Source organism: Budorcas taxicolor, chromosome 14 (genome assembly GCF_023091745.1).
Source record: "Budorcas taxicolor isolate Tak-1 chromosome 14, Takin1.1, whole genome shotgun sequence".
Taxonomy (NCBI): Eukaryota; Metazoa; Chordata; class Mammalia; order Artiodactyla; family Bovidae; genus Budorcas; species Budorcas taxicolor.
Window position 1 is genome coordinate 89,063,721 of NC_068923.1, and position 17,153 is coordinate 89,080,873.

At 41.8% G+C, this 17,153-nt stretch overlaps 1 protein-coding gene across 1 annotated transcript in view; it reads left to right on the forward strand.

The window, feature by feature from the left end:
- CNGB3 (cyclic nucleotide gated channel subunit beta 3) overlaps positions 1 to 17,153 on the forward strand; it is a 174,904-nt gene that overhangs the window by 75,337 nt on the left and 82,414 nt on the right. Inside the window, exons 4-7 of the mRNA XM_052651974.1 lie at positions 6,977 to 7,122; positions 8,150 to 8,278; positions 9,148 to 9,356; positions 15,445 to 15,495. Of these exons, the coding sequence (XP_052507934.1) occupies positions 6,977 to 7,122; positions 8,150 to 8,278; positions 9,148 to 9,356; positions 15,445 to 15,495 (535 nt within the window). The remainder of the gene's footprint in view (positions 1 to 6,976; positions 7,123 to 8,149; positions 8,279 to 9,147; positions 9,357 to 15,444; positions 15,496 to 17,153) is intronic.

Sequence of the window (17,153 nt, forward strand, 5' to 3'; positions counted from 1 at the left end):
TGGACTGCACCACTCCAGGCTTCCCTGTTCATCACCAATTCCCAGAGCTTGCTCAAACTCTTGTCCATCAAGCCGGTGATGCCATCCAACCATCTGATCCTCTGTCATCCCCTTCTCCTCCTACCTTCAATCTGTCCCACCATCAGGATCTTTCCCAGTGCATCGGTTCTTCGCATGAGGTGGCCAATGGATTGGAGTTTCAGCTTCAGCATCAGTCCTTCCAGTGAATATTCAGGACTGATTTCCTTTAGGATTGACTGGTTTTATTTCTTTGCAGTCCAAGGGACTCTCAAGTCTTCTCCAAAACCACAGTTCAAAAGCATCAATTCTTTGTGATTCAGCTTTCTTTATAGTCCACCTCTCACACAAAATCTAAAAGGCTTATCCATGTCAATCAGAGATGACTCTCAATAAAACTTTACTCTCATGTTTGTTTATCAAAGTTTATAAAATATATTTACCATTTCCTAAATTCTTCACCAAGGAGTTATGAGGATTAATTCTTTTAAAAATATACAACATGAACTAGAATTATCAAGTATAAGTCAAAAGAACCTTTGTTATATAAAGCATATTTCATTGGTTCCCTCATACTCCCATACAATTTTTTGTTTATTTTATGGAATATTGTTTCTTCACCTCCATTTTTTCATTCATTCACAAAATTACCTAAGGAGAAATACATTTATAACTTCTATATGTACATTGGTGGAGAAGAAGATAGGCAAGGATTACTGTGGAAAACAGCTGGAAAAAACAGAAAAGGTGGACTAGATCAGCATATTGATGTTCAGCTAACACAAAAAGAAAAATACAGAGTATGTGAAATATAGCTATGGATTAGAAATAGTGACGTGCTTTATAATACAATTTTAAACATGTAACTGTGAGATATGTTTACACAGTACAAACTGGTGCTCAGTTCAGTTCAGATCAGATCAGTCACTCAGTTGTGTCCGACTCTTTGCAACCCCATGAATCGCAGCACGCCAGGCCTCCCTGTCCATCACCAACACCCGGAGTTCACTCAGACTCACATCCATCGAGTCAGTGATGCCATCCAGCCATCTCATCCTCTGTCGTCCTCTTCTCCTCCTGCCCTCAATCCCTCCCAGCATCAGAGTCTTTTCCAATGAGTCAACTCTTCGCGTGAGGTGGCCAAAGTATTGGAGTTTCAGCTTTAGCATCATTCCTTCCAAAGAAATCCCAGGGCTGATCTCCTTCAGAATGGACTGGTTGGATCTCCTTGCAGTCCAAGGGACTCTCAAGAGTCTTCTCCAACACCACAGTTCAAAAGCATCAATTCTTCGGCGCTCAGCCTTCTTCACAGTCCAACTTTCACATCCATACATGACCGCAGGAAAAACCATAGCCTTTAAGGGCCAATTATATGATCAAGTAAGACATAGATAATTCAGGGAAAGAAAAGTATTCTCTTTAAGTCTTAGTGCTTGAATTAGACATTTTGACAGTATGAACACCTGACTTTACAGTCAGTAATCCACCAAGCCTCAACCTTACTTTTTATGGATTTTTTTTTAGTGCACTGAAGTACATCAAAGAAGGTCAAAGAAAAAGGTTGAAAGTAGTGGGTTTATTTATTCAACAAATGTTTATTTAAAATATACCTTGTCCTAGATCTTGCAAAATATAAAGAAAACATACAGTTCCTGATCTTGAAACTGTCAGTTTACGATAATATCAAAAACAAACATAGCTTCAAAAATCCCAGATACACTAAGTCATCAAGATCTTGTTGTAAGAATTATATTCCCGAATGCTTCCAGAGTGTCACAAGCAAGGTCCTATCACACAAAGTCCTATAAACAGCATGAATTGAACACACACACATATACTTATAGACACAATTAATCATTTCATATACCCACACATACAAGCATCTCTTTCTGAATTCAAATTTTTATTAATGTTTTCATAAATCTAGTCTCCTGTAATAGTAATCTTTGTAAATTTAGTCTCTCGCAATAAAAACCTAGAAATTATTCTTGATTCTTTATTTGGATTTATCCAAAAGATCCAGAAAGTTCAAATTCTTTGATTTCTGCCTCTACAATACTTCTTTAGTCCATTTTTCCTCCATCAATTCTCACCTAACCTATTAGCTTCCTTCCTTGCCTATATGCATTTACACTGCTCCTCTTCAATTCTCCCGTTATTGCTACCTTTCCAAAACGTCTATCAGCTCATACACCTCATTTGCTTAATATTCTCCATTGGTTCCCATTGGCCTATAGGTCAGTGTTTAAACTGTAAGCAGATTAAACAGGAACTGTCATAACCTGACCCCACTCACCTTTCCAGACCTAACCACTACTTCTGCCACCCCACCACCACCTGGCCCCGTACATGTACACAATGCCTTCCAGTCACACCAAAACACTTGTTTAACATATCATATTTATTTCATATTTTTTAACATGTTGTTCTCAAGGCTAGGAGGGGCCTCATTTCATTTTTCTGTCAAAGACATTCTAACCCTTCCAGACTTGTGATGCTCTCCCTATGAGGCCACTCTGATCCCCAGGCCAAGTTCAGTGTGAGCACAGAATTCCCTGTGTATTTTTATTACTTCTAATTAGCTACTTATTTACATCCTTGCTTCCCCCATTAAGCTGTGAACATCCAAAGGGCTAGTGTCTGTTCAACATATCTTTCTATTCCCAGTGTGAAAAGTAGAAACTCAATAACTGTTTGATGAATGAATAAGCTTCTAGGCATACTAAGATTTTAAGCAGAAATTTATGACATGATATAAATGGCAGCAAGTTTTCATCAGAAAATAAAAATGCTTCTTGGTTTTGTGGACTGAATGCCCTCCTGTGTCTGTTTCGTGTATCAGATTTTCTTCCACTGCTGCTCCATCCTTGAATGGTTTATAAAGGTCTTAGTGGGACACAGACACTCCTGAAAAATCCTGATGCTCAAGCAGGGCTTTAGACATTTGAAAGAGGTGCAAATTATCCTATGATAATTATAAGGGGAGAAAGAAAGACAAAAATGGTCAGGGAATTTGTAAACAGGTAGACATGATATATTTATGGACCTGGTGGAAAATGGATATTAGTGGAGAGGGGCTCATATTAGAGTCCTCTTTAAATAGAATGCACAGTTTACCCAGTTCCACTGTGAACCCCATGGGTTCCCATTTGGAAAGGAGATGAAAAAGGCAGATATGGATGTGAAAAGGTGAGAATGGCTGGAACTTACGTGGGTCTATGCAGACCCAGTGTTAGACTCGGAAGGAGGGTCAAGAGTAAGTTACAGCTTTGAGGATAAACTATGAGGAAACTCAGATCTTTATAAAATATACTAGTTTATAAAGTAAACCCACTCCATACAAGCCTTCAAGCTGCACACTTTCAAGGATGCAAACACGTGTTCACATATCCAGTAGTGTAAGTTACTCAGACACCTGACATACACTGTCACACGCAGGCATCCTCTACAAGTGGTTGTACTTTTGTGCAATTTATTGTACAGTACTGTATAGCATACAGTAGTACAGCATCTTTATTTCAAGCCCAAGATGTCCAGAAGCAAGTGTAAAAGCAGCAGTGATATAGCTGGCACTGCTAAGAAGTGCCAAGCAATAACAATGGAAACAAAAAGAAAATACCTGAGAGAGTAGAGTGAGGCAAAAAGATGGTAGACACCACTTGTTCTTTGGACATGAATTGTTCAACCATCAACATGGTTCTGAAGAAGGATGAACTCATGGAACATGTGAAGTCTGCTGTGCCCATGACGTCAATGATAAAATCGAAGAAGCAAGGAAGAGTGATGAAGGAGATGGAGAAACTTCTCAGAGTGTAGATGCAGGATCAGGATCCATGTTGAGTCCCACTCAGCTTAATGCTGCCTCAAGAGAGAGCTGAAAGCCTTTGTGAAGGCCTGAAGAAGAACCATAGTGAAGAATCAGACAGCACACCTTTTAATGCCAGCTGTGTCTGATTTCATCAGTCCAAGGCTAGAGCCGACCTTTACAATGTAAAAGTAACTGGCAAGGCAACAAATGCAGATATGGTAGCTGGAAATTTCCTGAAATACTTTGAGAAATATTTTTTGAGAAATTATTGATGAAATCACATTTTTGTCCCATCAGGATTTTAATGTGGATGAGACCGGACTGTACTACAGAGGGTGCCAGACTGAAGTCGCATCAGTAAGGAGGAAAAGTGATGCCGGGCTATGAGGCAGCAACGGACAGGCTAACTCTTGTTTGGTGGCAATGCTTCTGGTATGAAGCTGAAATCTCTCTTAATCATTCTGAGAATTCAAGAGTGTTGGAGTCCTTTAATGGACCAGGACCTGGCGGTCCGGAGGTGACGATAAGTAAAGTGAAAGAGAGAAAGAGGATGATACTCCCTGGTTTACGCAGAGAACCAATGAAGTCCTTGACACAGGACTTGCATCTCTCAGGAAGGCACAGGGCACCCTCTCGAGGCGGGGGTGAAGGCACGGGATGCCTTCTTGAGAGAGTCTTAGAAGCCTGGGCAGAAGAGTGAGCTAGACAGGTTTCTGCATTCCAGAGAATTAGCCGAGGAGAGAAAGAGACAGAAAGACAGACAGACAGACAAACAGACAGACACGGGGACCCAAGCTCTGATGGAGCAAAGGTGCTTTATTAGCAGAAATGCAGGCTTATATATCTTTAGTAAGATGATTACTCAGCTATTACACAGGATGAAATGTTATCAATAGCCACAATATGGATAGTCTAATACATACAAGGTCGCTGATGCTGAAAAGAGTCACTGCCGGCCTCATCCCGTGACCTCAGTCCTGAGAACTCCATGCAGCTTTACTCATTCTTGGCATAGGAACTGATAAAGAGCAGAGAATCCTTGAGAAATAGAAAACAGCATGCAGGAATCCTCCTGTTAAATGTTCCCTGACAATTCCCTCTTATTTATTACACTTGTAAAAAGGGTCTTGATGAATTGAGTTTGTCATAAAGAGAATGTTTACTAAAGGAGATTCAAGCCTGTCTCACACAATGACCTCAGTTCCTGGGAGCAGCCTGCTGTTCTGCTTAAAAAGAAACACAGGACTTGTGAGAAACAGCACGTAGGAATCCTCCAGTTAAACACTCCCTGACACAAGAGCCTTTATAAACATGCCAGGGACTCTCTTCCTATTGTGTGGAAGGGTACTGTAACCCCAAAGCTTGAGTTACAGAGGCGATTTTCCAGAACTGGTTTTTTCCACCACTTTGTCCTGGAGGTGGAGAAATATTGCTCAGAGAAGGACATCCCATTCAATATTCTTTTGCTGCTTGACCATGCTTGGGTCACCACCACCAACCCCCAATTCACGGACAACTTTCATCCTAGGATCAAAGTAGTACATAGCTCATTCATCCAACCTATGGACCAGGGAATTATAGTGACTTTCAAGAAATATTATTTACATCACACTTGGTCAGGCAGCGAAGACAAGGAATGAATCAGGAACAACCTTGTGACAACATTGGAAGGGCTATAGCAACTACAGGGTTTCTCTGGTGGCTCAGACAGTAAAGACTCCACATGCAATGCAGGAGACCTGGGTTTGATCCCCAGGTTGGGAAGACTCCCTAGAGGAGAGCATGGCAACCCACTCTAGTATTCTGATTTACCCCACGAAAACACTGATTATGCTTAGCACAAGGTTACAGCTGTCACCAGGAATGGTATCTGGGAGAATCTTTGTCTGCAGTTTGTTCACAACTTTCGTGGATTTAAGAAGGCAGGTGAGGAGTCCAAAGAGGTCTTCAGCAACTTAATGACCTTCACTGAGAAGCTGGAGCTAGGTCTGCAAGAGGGCGACTTCACTGAACTCCTTGCTGTGCAACACAAGAAGCTTACAAATGAAGGCCTGATGGAACTGGAGGCTCAGAAAAAGAACAAAAAGAAACAAGAGTGGAACTCGTTTTTAGGCAGGGGACTTACTGTATGCTTTATTTTGTATGTTTTCTTAGAAGGCAAGTTTATTAAAGCATGCTGATATATTAGTTTTTTACTATAGCTTAACACATTATGGCAATTCTAGAGACTTGAAACAGCAACCAGTTCCTAGCTCACATTTGCATAGCTCAGAAGTTTGGGTGGGCTTGGCTGGGTTCTCTGCTTTAGACATCACACAGTTGAAATTAAGGTACCAGCCAGGCCTGGCTGGGCTCTTATCTGGAGGCACCAAAGAAGAATCCACTTCTAAGCTTATTCAATTATTGGCAGAATGCAGTTTCTTACAGTTGTGGGACTGAAGTCCTTGCTTCCTTTTTATCTACTAGCCAGGGATCATTCTCAGCTCCTAGAGGCTTCATGCAATTCTTATCAGGGGACTCCTTTCTCCTTCAAAGCCAACAATGGAGAATTTCCCTCCAGTGAAATTCCCCATGTGCTTCAAATCTCTGACTTTCTCTTCTGTCACTAGTTGGAGAAACTGTCTGCTTTTAAAGGACTCATTTGATTACATCAGACACATCGATATAATTTCCTTATCTTAAAGTCAGCTGAGCCACATAACGCAACCAATTATGGAAGTAAACTCCACCGTATTCATTGTCCCTGGGATTACCTAGGACATGCAAGCCAAGGAGATATCTTAGAACTCTGCCTACTGCATCAACTATAGCATTTTTTCTTCTCATGATCCAGTCTAACGACAGAATCACAGAATCAGTTCAGTTCAGTCACTCAGTCGTGTCTTACTCTTGGCGACCCTATGGACTGCATCACAGAAGAGTCATTTGCTATTTTTGGATTCTAGTTTTTCAGTAGGAAATTTGTATTGCATGAGCACCATATCCATTAAATTTTATTCTTGAGTTGTTCTACTCAACTGTAGAAAGGAGAAGTTAATACATTATCTTGGGTGTATGGGGAAGAGGAAGAAACTTAATCCCTCCCCTGTATGTATCTCCTTATAGATCTGACTCTGTCACCTTTTTTTTTTTTCCATTTCATCCAAAAAGCAAACCACCTGTAGCCCCTGTTATTAATGAGTACGCGGATGCCCAGTTACACAGCCTGGTGAGAAGACTGCGTCAAAGAACAGATTTCTACAAAAGAAAGTTAGTGGAGGCTGACATGTCCTCCCCTGAGAGCAGTCCCCAAACTGGTGAGTGGTGTTACCTCAAAGTTCTGGGACGAAGGTGATGAGTGGTATGTATCAATATTTTGCAAATGGTTTAGCTTGGGCTTCCCCAAAAGCAGTTTCCCCAAGACAATGGCTTAGCTAGGAATATTTTATATTGAGAGTGGTGCAGGAGGTGAGACGGCAAGAGAGACAGGGAAGGGAGTTAAGAAAATAAAGGAGTGCTAATGGCAGGGCCACTGGGGCTTGAGTCAGCTGAACATCTGTGTGGACGACACAGAAGAATCATCCTGGAGGAGGAGGAAGCTGGGAGATCAGTCCACCCACTCCTGTCCTTCGTCAGCTGACGTCTGCTGCTGGGGCAAGCTGCTAAAGCATTGTGCTGTGCCTGGTCACTCAGTCATGCCCGGCTCTTTGTGACCCTCTGGACTCTAGCCCACCAGGCTCCTCTGCCCGTGGGATTTCCAGGCAAGAACACTGGAGAGGGTTGCCATTTCCTAATACTCCAGCACTTTAAGCAAGCCAGCTGGGAGACAATGCCCTGGCAGGGAGATGAACAATTATATAATAGTTTCTTTTTAAAGGGAAGGGTCAAGAATACAGTCATTATAGCTTTATAAAGATATACCAAAAAGAGTGTTTTGAGCTTTACTTGCCCATACTGGAAGGACATGAATAAAGCTAAAGAACCACAAAACTAAAACCTGCGGAATGGTGTATATTTGTAAAGTTTCTGTTCAACGTCAATCCAAAGTACTAACTACTTATGCTCCAAAATATGTGGGAATGAGGCTTATATTTAAAATATCCTATTTGCAACACCTTTAGGACATTTAAGTTAAACTTTAAACCTGCTACTTTTTTGCAAATTTCAATGTTTTTGTTACTTAGGTATTTTCACAAGCAACAGTGTTGTAAATGTCATAAAACGCCTCATCTACCTGCATGAAGGAAGATTACAAAATGTTTTCATTCCAAACAATCTAAACTTTTTCCTCCCCAAGCTAACTTAACCTCTTAAAAATCTTTTCATCTTTTTTCTCCTATAAAGCAAAGCCCACAGCTGTGTCATCAACACAAGAAAGTAGTGCTAAGCTAAAAGAAGAGCATTCCCAGAAGGTGCCCCTGATCGAGTACCTAAAGCGACTCAGACTTCCAAAAAGCATAGATTCCTACACAGGTACCGTCAAGGAGTGGACTGTCTCAGTGGGAGGGCTGGCTGTTCCCAAGAACCCCTGAAATCCAAGCTCACAGATGGCTTCCATGTTCTCTAGCCAGTATTCTGAGCCTGTCTAGAAACCAGTATTTAAACTGTATGGTCTGCGATGGATCATTTGTCCCTTTCTAGTGAAAAGAAGATATGAAAATATTCCTGTCTGTTTTTAAACAGTCCAAAGCGGACCCAGTCCCTAATAATCTTTAAAAGAGGCATTCAGCAATAAGTTCATTGAACATTCTCCCATCCAAAAAACAAAAAAATCCTTATGAAATCTGTCTTCTTCCATGGGTTCATTGTTCATTTAATTGGACAAGTCCCGTCCCCAGCCTCCCTGAGGCCGAGGAGATTCCTGGGTGCAGTCATGGACTGCGGTCACCGCTGACTCACCCCGTCTCCACCTCGGTCACCGCCAGTGAGCAAGATGTGGGCCTTGGTTCACAAGCCCTGCGTGACCCTGCAGCTTCCTTAAGGACCCGCTGGAGGCCTCCTGCTGCAGTTCCAGACACAGTGAGGCCTGCACTTTTCCTCGGGTTCCCTCCCCTGATGCTAATTGTGCAGTTACTCCAGCAGAGAGACACACTGGTTACTTCTCTAGGAAACAGGAAGGACACCCTCCAAAGTTAGGAAAGCTGCTGAGATCATCTAACATCCCTCCTAAAGCCTGGTGCCTCTGCTCTAGGGGCAGAACCTCGTGATTGTTGTAAATAGAGCCTCCTACACAAATTCCTTATCTCCAGAGGGGAGTGCCCCAACTTTACCAAACTAAGCAACAGAATTATTTTAATGTTCTGTACATGCCATGTGGATTGCTCCTGTCGCTTTTTTTCCAGATCGATTCTATCTCCTGTGGCTCTCGCTTGTCACCATCGCCTTTAACTGGAACTGCTGGTTTATACCCCTGCGAATGGTCTTCCCGTACCAGACACCACACAACACGCACTACTGGCTTATTACCGACCTCGTATGCGATACCACCTACCTCTTCGATCTGCTGTTAATCCAGCCCAGGCTCCAGTTCATGAGGGGAGGAGATATAATAGTAAGTAGGGGCTCGGGAGCAGCAGAGACTGACAAGGAATAGCAAAGACTGAATCACAAAACACCAGTTCATGTTTGCTTGTTGCTAATTTAACGTCTGAGGGACTGCACGTGGGGCTTTAACCACCGGAACCATCAGTATAGTAACCACGATAACCGAACAAGCGCTGAGCCCTCCCCTGAGTGCTGGGGACCGTGCACGTCCCTGCGCCCCAGTTTCCTCATTTTAAAAATAGCAACAGTAGTGCCTTCATAATATTGATGGGGAGACTGGGTGAACTGACGCCGGTAGGGTGCCTGCAACTGTGTCTTCTTTCCGCACTCCACTTTCCAGATTCATCACACCTCATTCCTCAGCATCAAGCACCCTGTTTGATCCACCTCGGAAAGAGCATTCTCACCCTCATCTTCTCCTGGATTTATTCTCACCGTTGAGGGAATTTCAGCCAGTCCAGTCAATCTAAGACAGAAAGAGAAGAATAAGTTTTCACAAGGACACACCCAAATCTCTTATACTCCCCTGCCCCCCAGGGCCCCTCCCCAGTTCACTGAAAGGATGCTTCCTTCCCAACCCACGTGCCCTGTGATGTCTTCGGCACAGTCCTGGCGAGGGCTGCACAGAAACAGACCTCCCAGGGCCACGCTGGGGTGAGCACAGCAACCGAGTGCAGGGCACCCTGGGCTAGTACATGTTATTTGAAGAAAAGAGGTTGGTTCCTTGATCTCCTGAATATTCTCTTTTGAATCCTTAGATGATTTCAAGTTATCAAAAAGCTGAAAGGAGTAGTTTTGCTTTTTTTTTTTTTCCCTCTAAAAGTACCATTTGATGGGGAATGCCTTCTGCAATTGAAATCTTTCCTAGGAAGAATTCTAAAGGCCAGAGCTAAAGTTATCGCAAAAATCTATTCAAATCATTCCTTGTGCGGACTTCAGAGCATCAGTTAAGTCGGCACTCCTCTAAGCGCACTGGCAGGTTGATGAACGGTGATGACGGCACACAAATAAGAAAGAAACACCACGCGAGAAAGTGAGCACTAATTTCAACCTCCATTAGATGCACAAGAAGGGGAGAAAAATCAATGTTTGACAAATGGAAAATGACAAAATCAGCAAGGATAAACTTTATTTTCAATTTTCGAAGACATCTTTCCACATAATGGAGTGTTAAAACCAAGAAAAATAACCAATAAAAATACACTTAATGGGCTCCATTTAAAACTCATTATCACAAGCCACAAATATAGAGTGGGAACTAATTGCTTTGTTTGTTCAAATGAAGTTTAATGGTTTCTTTAACTCAGAGTAGGTAGTTTTAGACTTTGAAACTTTGATTACATGTCGCTAAGAGGACAATCCAAGTCGAGTACCCAACCTGAAAGTCTCACTGCAGTTGAGCTATCTATGTGACCTTTATTTTACACCACCAAATTATTCATTCATTCAACAAACATTTACTAAGTACTTACAGTTACCAGATATTTTAGGGCAGAGTACGGAAATATTAATTCCTGAAAGGCTTAAGGAAAAATAGATACCAGATGGAGTCCTGGAGGCCGCAATAGAGGGAATGGTGAGTGTTTACAAGTTTTCCACAGTATTTGTGTGCAATATCTTTCTTCTGAAAATGGTGCTGCATAAAGAGCAGAATTTTAATTCAAGGACCAAAAAAAAAAAAAATTAAAATGTCCTTCATAGACAGCAGGAGTAGAGCTGGGAATGACCGTGGGGGTTATTTAGATATGAGGTTTGTGCTCACAACACTTTGCTGAGCCTGCCAATCACAAAGATCCATGGAAACCCTCAGCAGCTTCTGTGAAAGAGGTGAAAGCCTTAGTTGCTCAGTCATGCCTGACTCTGTGACCCATGGACCATAGCCCACCAGGCTCCTCTGTCCGTGGAATTCTCCAGGCAAAAATAGCCATTTCCTTCTCCAGGGCATCTTCCCAACCCAGGGATCGAACCCAGGTGTCCTGCATTGCAGACAAATTCTTTACTTCTGAGCCACCAAGGAAGACCTTCTAGTGACCACGTCTATTGGGCCTGCCCTTAGAGTCAACTGCCTTTGGTGATTTGGTTGCTATTTATAAACTGATCTGAAGAAAATTAACCACTCTCTTCTCTTTGTTCTGCAGATTTTGCTCATACTTCTGTTATTTAATTGGTATATAACCATTAAGCTCACTATGATGTAGTGGAAATAAATAGTAATAGACTAGGATCAAGGTTCACCTCTGAAATTAACTTAGAGTAATACTTGAAGACAATTAATTCACCCTTTCATTGTGTACTATCTTCGTCATCCATAAAATAGAACTATTACACCCACGTCATAAACTTATTGTGAAGATTAGATAAGACAGAGTGAACACCTAGCCCACGGTCTGGTTTCTAGAAGACATGCAGTAAAGTGCTGACTGAATCAAATGAATGAATGTCCACACATTAACTTCCTTTCGTCTCCTATTTGTATATGTGGTCTCCTTTCTTACCTGATAAGTTTCCTGAGAGTAGGGAGAGCATTCAGTTCATTTCCCTATTTACCTTAGGAAATCAGAGGATGTATTCCAGATATATTTGAAGGAGTGAGTGAATGGCAGTCTTGGCTCAAGGATATTTTTTTCCCCTTGAATAACTATTTAATCTACATTGTAGTTATTTTATGGGCTTCCCTGATAGCTCAGATGGTAAAGAATCCATCTACAACACAGGAGAACTGGGTTTGATTCCTGGGTCGGTAAGATTCCCTGGAGGAGGGCATGGCAACTCACCCCAGTGTTCTTGCCTTGAGAATCCCATGGATAGAGGAGCCTGGTGGGCTACAGCTTACGGGGTTGCAAAGAGTCAGACAACACTCAAAAAACTCATAAAAAGAGTTATTTTATATGAGAGTATTATTTTTGAAACATTTATACATGTTTTATGTGAAATTATGGAGTTTCTCTGAATTATTTAAAGGAAGAGGTAAACAATAAAGGGCATGGCAACCCACTCCAATACTCTTGCCTGATGAATCCCATGGACAGAGGAGGCTGGTGGGTTACAGTCCATGGGGTTGCAAAGAGTCAGACACGACTAAGTGACTAGCACTTTCACTTAAAATAAGTGCTTAATTGTCCTCAGTTAGCATACTGATCTTCAGAAGGCTAACGACGCCAAATACATTTAGTGTGCCAAGAAGAGAGGTTTTAGAAACCCCAGACGGCATTTTCATATAATCTAGCAAGTTTTAGCACACTTTCATTTATTCCATCATAGGATCAGAGACAACCCTGAAAGCAAAGGTATGAATATGCTAAGAAAATTCTTCCAGAGTTGAAGGATACGGTCATACTTTAACTTAACTTCTTAGCACTTGAAATGTCTGCTTGTTCCATATACGCTTTGAAGCAACTGACTCATCTTACTCAAGCTTGGTACGTGATTCAACATAAACTTATATATACATGTCTATGTCTACCTATAGCTAGGATGCCATTTTGTTTCAGAGAAAACAATTGTTAAATAAGTTGGTCATTTATTTTCTAATACACTTCTGTAAAATTTGATAAGTGCACATGGATAGAAATTATTGCTTTTTAAAAAATGAGGCGGTGGGACAGGAATTGGAAAGTTAGCTAACCGATTTTCAACACTGTTCAAGAGCAGCTTAAAACTTCTGAACATGGACAGCCTGGATAATAATGTTAGAGGACGTTGCTTCCATGTGTCCAAGTTAATACTTTGGTTGAAAAATTAATAGTACACAGTTTCTTCCTACCTATAGCTAAAATCGAAAGATATAAACTCAATAGTAGTAGTAGTAATAGTAGTCACTCAGTTGTGTCCGACTCTTTGCAACCCATGGACTGCAGCCCACCAGGCTCCTCTGTCTGTGGGATTTCCCAGGCAAGAATACTGGAGTGGGTTGCCATGCCCTTCTCCAGGGGATCTTCTCAACCCAGGGATCAAACCCATGTTTCATGAGTCTCTTGCAGTGACAGGCAGATTCTTTACCACTAAGACCTCCTGGGAACCCCATCAGTCCAATATTAGCTTTAATTCCTTTAGGTCTGAATATTAATGAATGTCTTTCTATTCCTCTACCTCTTATCACACATTTATTGCACACCCATTATGTGTTAGACATTGTGTTAGGAACTGAGAAATGGAGGGCAAAGAAATGGTCCTTACCTTTTTAAGTAGCTCAGAGGATGAAGGATAAATAAACAAAAGAAAAATAGTGGCGTTTTGTGATGTGAGTCATGACATAGCTGAGCCCTGGGTGCTATTTGATACAGAGAAAAACCATACAAAGGTGGGAACGCTTGGTCCGAAATTTTGAGGAATAAGTTGAAATTATCTGCACACCTTTGTTCCACTAAGAAAAAGGAAAAAATGTGTCCCAAGCTCTGGGAACAGCATAAGTCAAGGCATCAAGGTAGGAAATTTGGTGAGGCACTGCTAAACAGTGAGTATGACCTGCTGCAGGCGGCGAGTGGACAGAGAGAGTAGAGCTTTGCGTACGTGAAAGGGAGCAGATGTTTTCTTCCTTTAGGTCATGTGACGTCATGAACCAACAGAATTGTTAGTGATCTAGAGAGATCATCTCACTGCCACTGTAGAACTGATCAAAGAGAGCATGACCCAAAGCAAGGAAACCAAAGCCAGAGGAGAAAACAGGCTTGAGCACAGGGCTGCCCAGGTGGCATGAGTGGAACCCACCTGCCATTGCTGGAGACCTACGAGATGTGGGTTTGATCCCTGGGCATGAGAAAATTTTAGGAAGGAGAACCAGTAGAATGTGGTTGCCGGTTGGATGAGAGCTGAGCGAGAGTGCGTGGTGTGGGCTCATTGCCTAGGGAGATGAAAAGGCACGTAGGCTACTCAGCAGGAGAAGGAGTGTGGTCAGGCTTCTGGGAAAATGGAGATGATGATGCATTCATGTTTTTGTAGGCTAACTTTGCGATTAGCAAAACTGATAAGTGAGGAGGCAATTGCTGGACAGGTTAACAGCTCCAGAAAGTGATATTAAATGGAGGTAGAGTTTTGGTAGCATCAACATACCTAGTGACTTTGAAACTCTGCAAGTGGATGAAATTTCCCAGGAAGTATAATTAATATGAAGAGAAAAGAGAAGAAGGCTGAATCCTGGGAAATATTGACTTTTAAAAGGTTAGTCAAAGAATGCAAGCAGGACATTGAAGAGTTGAAACTGAAGAAGTAAATTAAGAATGGCATTACAGATTCTTGGGAAAAAGAAAGCTTCAAAGATAAAATTGTCCCCCAAAAGTCAACTGCCTCAAAGGTTTTATTCATCTCTTTGTTCCTTTACCTGTTCATCCACTCAAATATTTATTGAGCTTTTAATATTTATAGTCACTAGTTATACACAGTTGCTAAACAAAATCAACCCTGTCCAGAAGTACATTATCATTCACAGAGTAGACCGATTTTAAACAAATGGGAACAAAAGGTATGTGTGATTTCAAAACACAGTGAGTGCCATAAAAGAAAAGTGAAAGTGAAAGTCACTCAGTCCTGTCCAACTCTTTGTGACCCCAGGGACTGTGTCCACGGAATTCTCCAGGCCAGAATACTGGAGTGGGTAGACTTTCCCTTCTCCAGCAGATCTTCCCAACCCAGGAATCAAACCAGGGTCTCCTGCATTGCAGGCAGGTTCTTTACCAGTTGAGCTATCAGGGAAGCCCCACCATAGAAGAAGGATAGTATTATAAAGGACTCCCTGGGTGTGCTCATTAAGAAATCATTGGTGGCTTTCAAAACTGTAGCCTTGGTGGAATTGAAGAAGTAAGCAAAAGTCAAATCACCATCAAATTACCGTGTGTTGAGGAATAAATATGAGGGAAGGGCATAGAACAAAACAAGGTAGGCAACTCTCTAAGAAGCTTGAGTGTGACAAATAATTGGAAACCATACAAAAAGAAGACAAAGCCAGGGAGAGTTTATAGATGTAGGATGTGTGAAGAGGAAGCACATTTATAGGCTGAAATCGGAAGGGCCTAATAGAAAGAAATAGCTATAAATATTTTTAAGTGAGAACGTATCTAATGAAATTGCATAAAATTAATATTAATTATAATATATTTCAGGTGGATTCAAATGAACTAAAGAGACACTACAGGAATTCTACAAAATTTCAGGTAGGTGACTTACAATTCCAAAATCCAATATCATTTTGAGTTTAAACCCATCCACAAATTTCTACCAAAAAAAACTGCTTCCTTTCAAAACTGCAGCCTGTTTAACAAAGTTCATACAGTTGTATTAGGCTGAGTTTCTTCTTCTCAATAATTATACAATATACTTCCATGTATGTGCAAATGTGTAATTCAAAATATGGGTCTTTATTAAGCAAAACGAAACAGAGTGACCACATTTAAATTCTAATAAATGTTAATAAAGGAATATGGAGTGTATTTTGTCTTGTCCATACAGAATTTTAGCCTCCAATTCATGTAGCAGGATGATGTAAAAGTCAACAAAATTGTTTCTACTCCTATTTAATTCTTGTTGATATAACATAAAATACGGTATGAAATAACATCAGGAACTCCGCTCAATATTCTGCAATAACTTAAATGGGAAAAAGAATTTGAAAAATAATATACGTTTACATAGGCTTCCCTGGGGGCTCAGATGGTAAAGAATCTGCCTGCAATGCAGGAGACCCAGCTTCGATCCCTGGCTCAGGAAGGTCCTCTGAAGGAAGGAAGGAATCTGTCTGCAGTGCGGGAGACCCAAGTTCAGTCCCGGGGTTGGGAAGATCCCCTGGATAGGGAAATGGCTACCCACTCCAGTATTCTTGCCTGGAGAAGTCCACAGACAGAGGCTACGGTCCTGGGGTCTCAGAGAGTCAGACACGACTAAACAACTAACAAGAATACACACACAAATATATACACTGCTGCTGCTGTTCAGACGCGCAGTCATGTCCAACTCTTTGTGACCCCATGGATTGCAGCATGCCAGGCTGCACCTCGCGAAGTTTGCCCAAGTTCATGTCCATTGCATCAGTCGTGCCCTCCAGCCTCTCATCCTCTGATGCCCTCTTCTCCTCTGCCCTCAATCTTTCCCAACATCAGGGACTTTTCCAATGAGTCAGCTGTTTGCATCAGGTGACCAAAAAACTGGAGCTTCAGTTTCAGCATCAGTCCTTCCAGTGAGTATTCAGGGTTAATTTCCCGTAAGATTGAGTGGTTGGATCTCCTTGCAGTCCAAGGAACTCTCAGGAGTCTTCTCCAGCACCACAGTTCAAAGGCATCAATGCTTTGGTGCTCAACCTTCTCTGCAGTCCAGCTCTCACAACCGTTTGTGACCACGGGGAAGACCATAGCTTTGACCATATGACCTTTGTCAGCAGAGTAACGTCTTTGCTTTTTAGGATACAGTATACATGCATACATCCAACACCAGCGTTTCCCTGGTGACTCAGCAGTAAAGAATCTGCCAGCCGATGCAGGAGACACGGGTTTGATCACTGGGTCAGAAAATCCCATGGAGAAGGAAATGGCAACCCACTCAAATATTCTTGCCTGGGAAATCCCATGGGCAGAGGAGCAGGCTACAGTCCATAGGGTCACAAAAGAGTCAGTCACGACTTAGCAACTAAACAGAAACACAAAAGAGTCAGTCACGACTTAGCAACTAAACAGAAACACTGCCAAGTTAAATACGCAGGGTGGCAATATACAGCCTTGCTGTACTCCTTTCCCAATTTGAACTAGTCATTTGTTCCATGCCCAGTTCTAACCATTGTTTCTTGACCCATGTGCACATTTTTCAGCAGACTGTAAGGTGG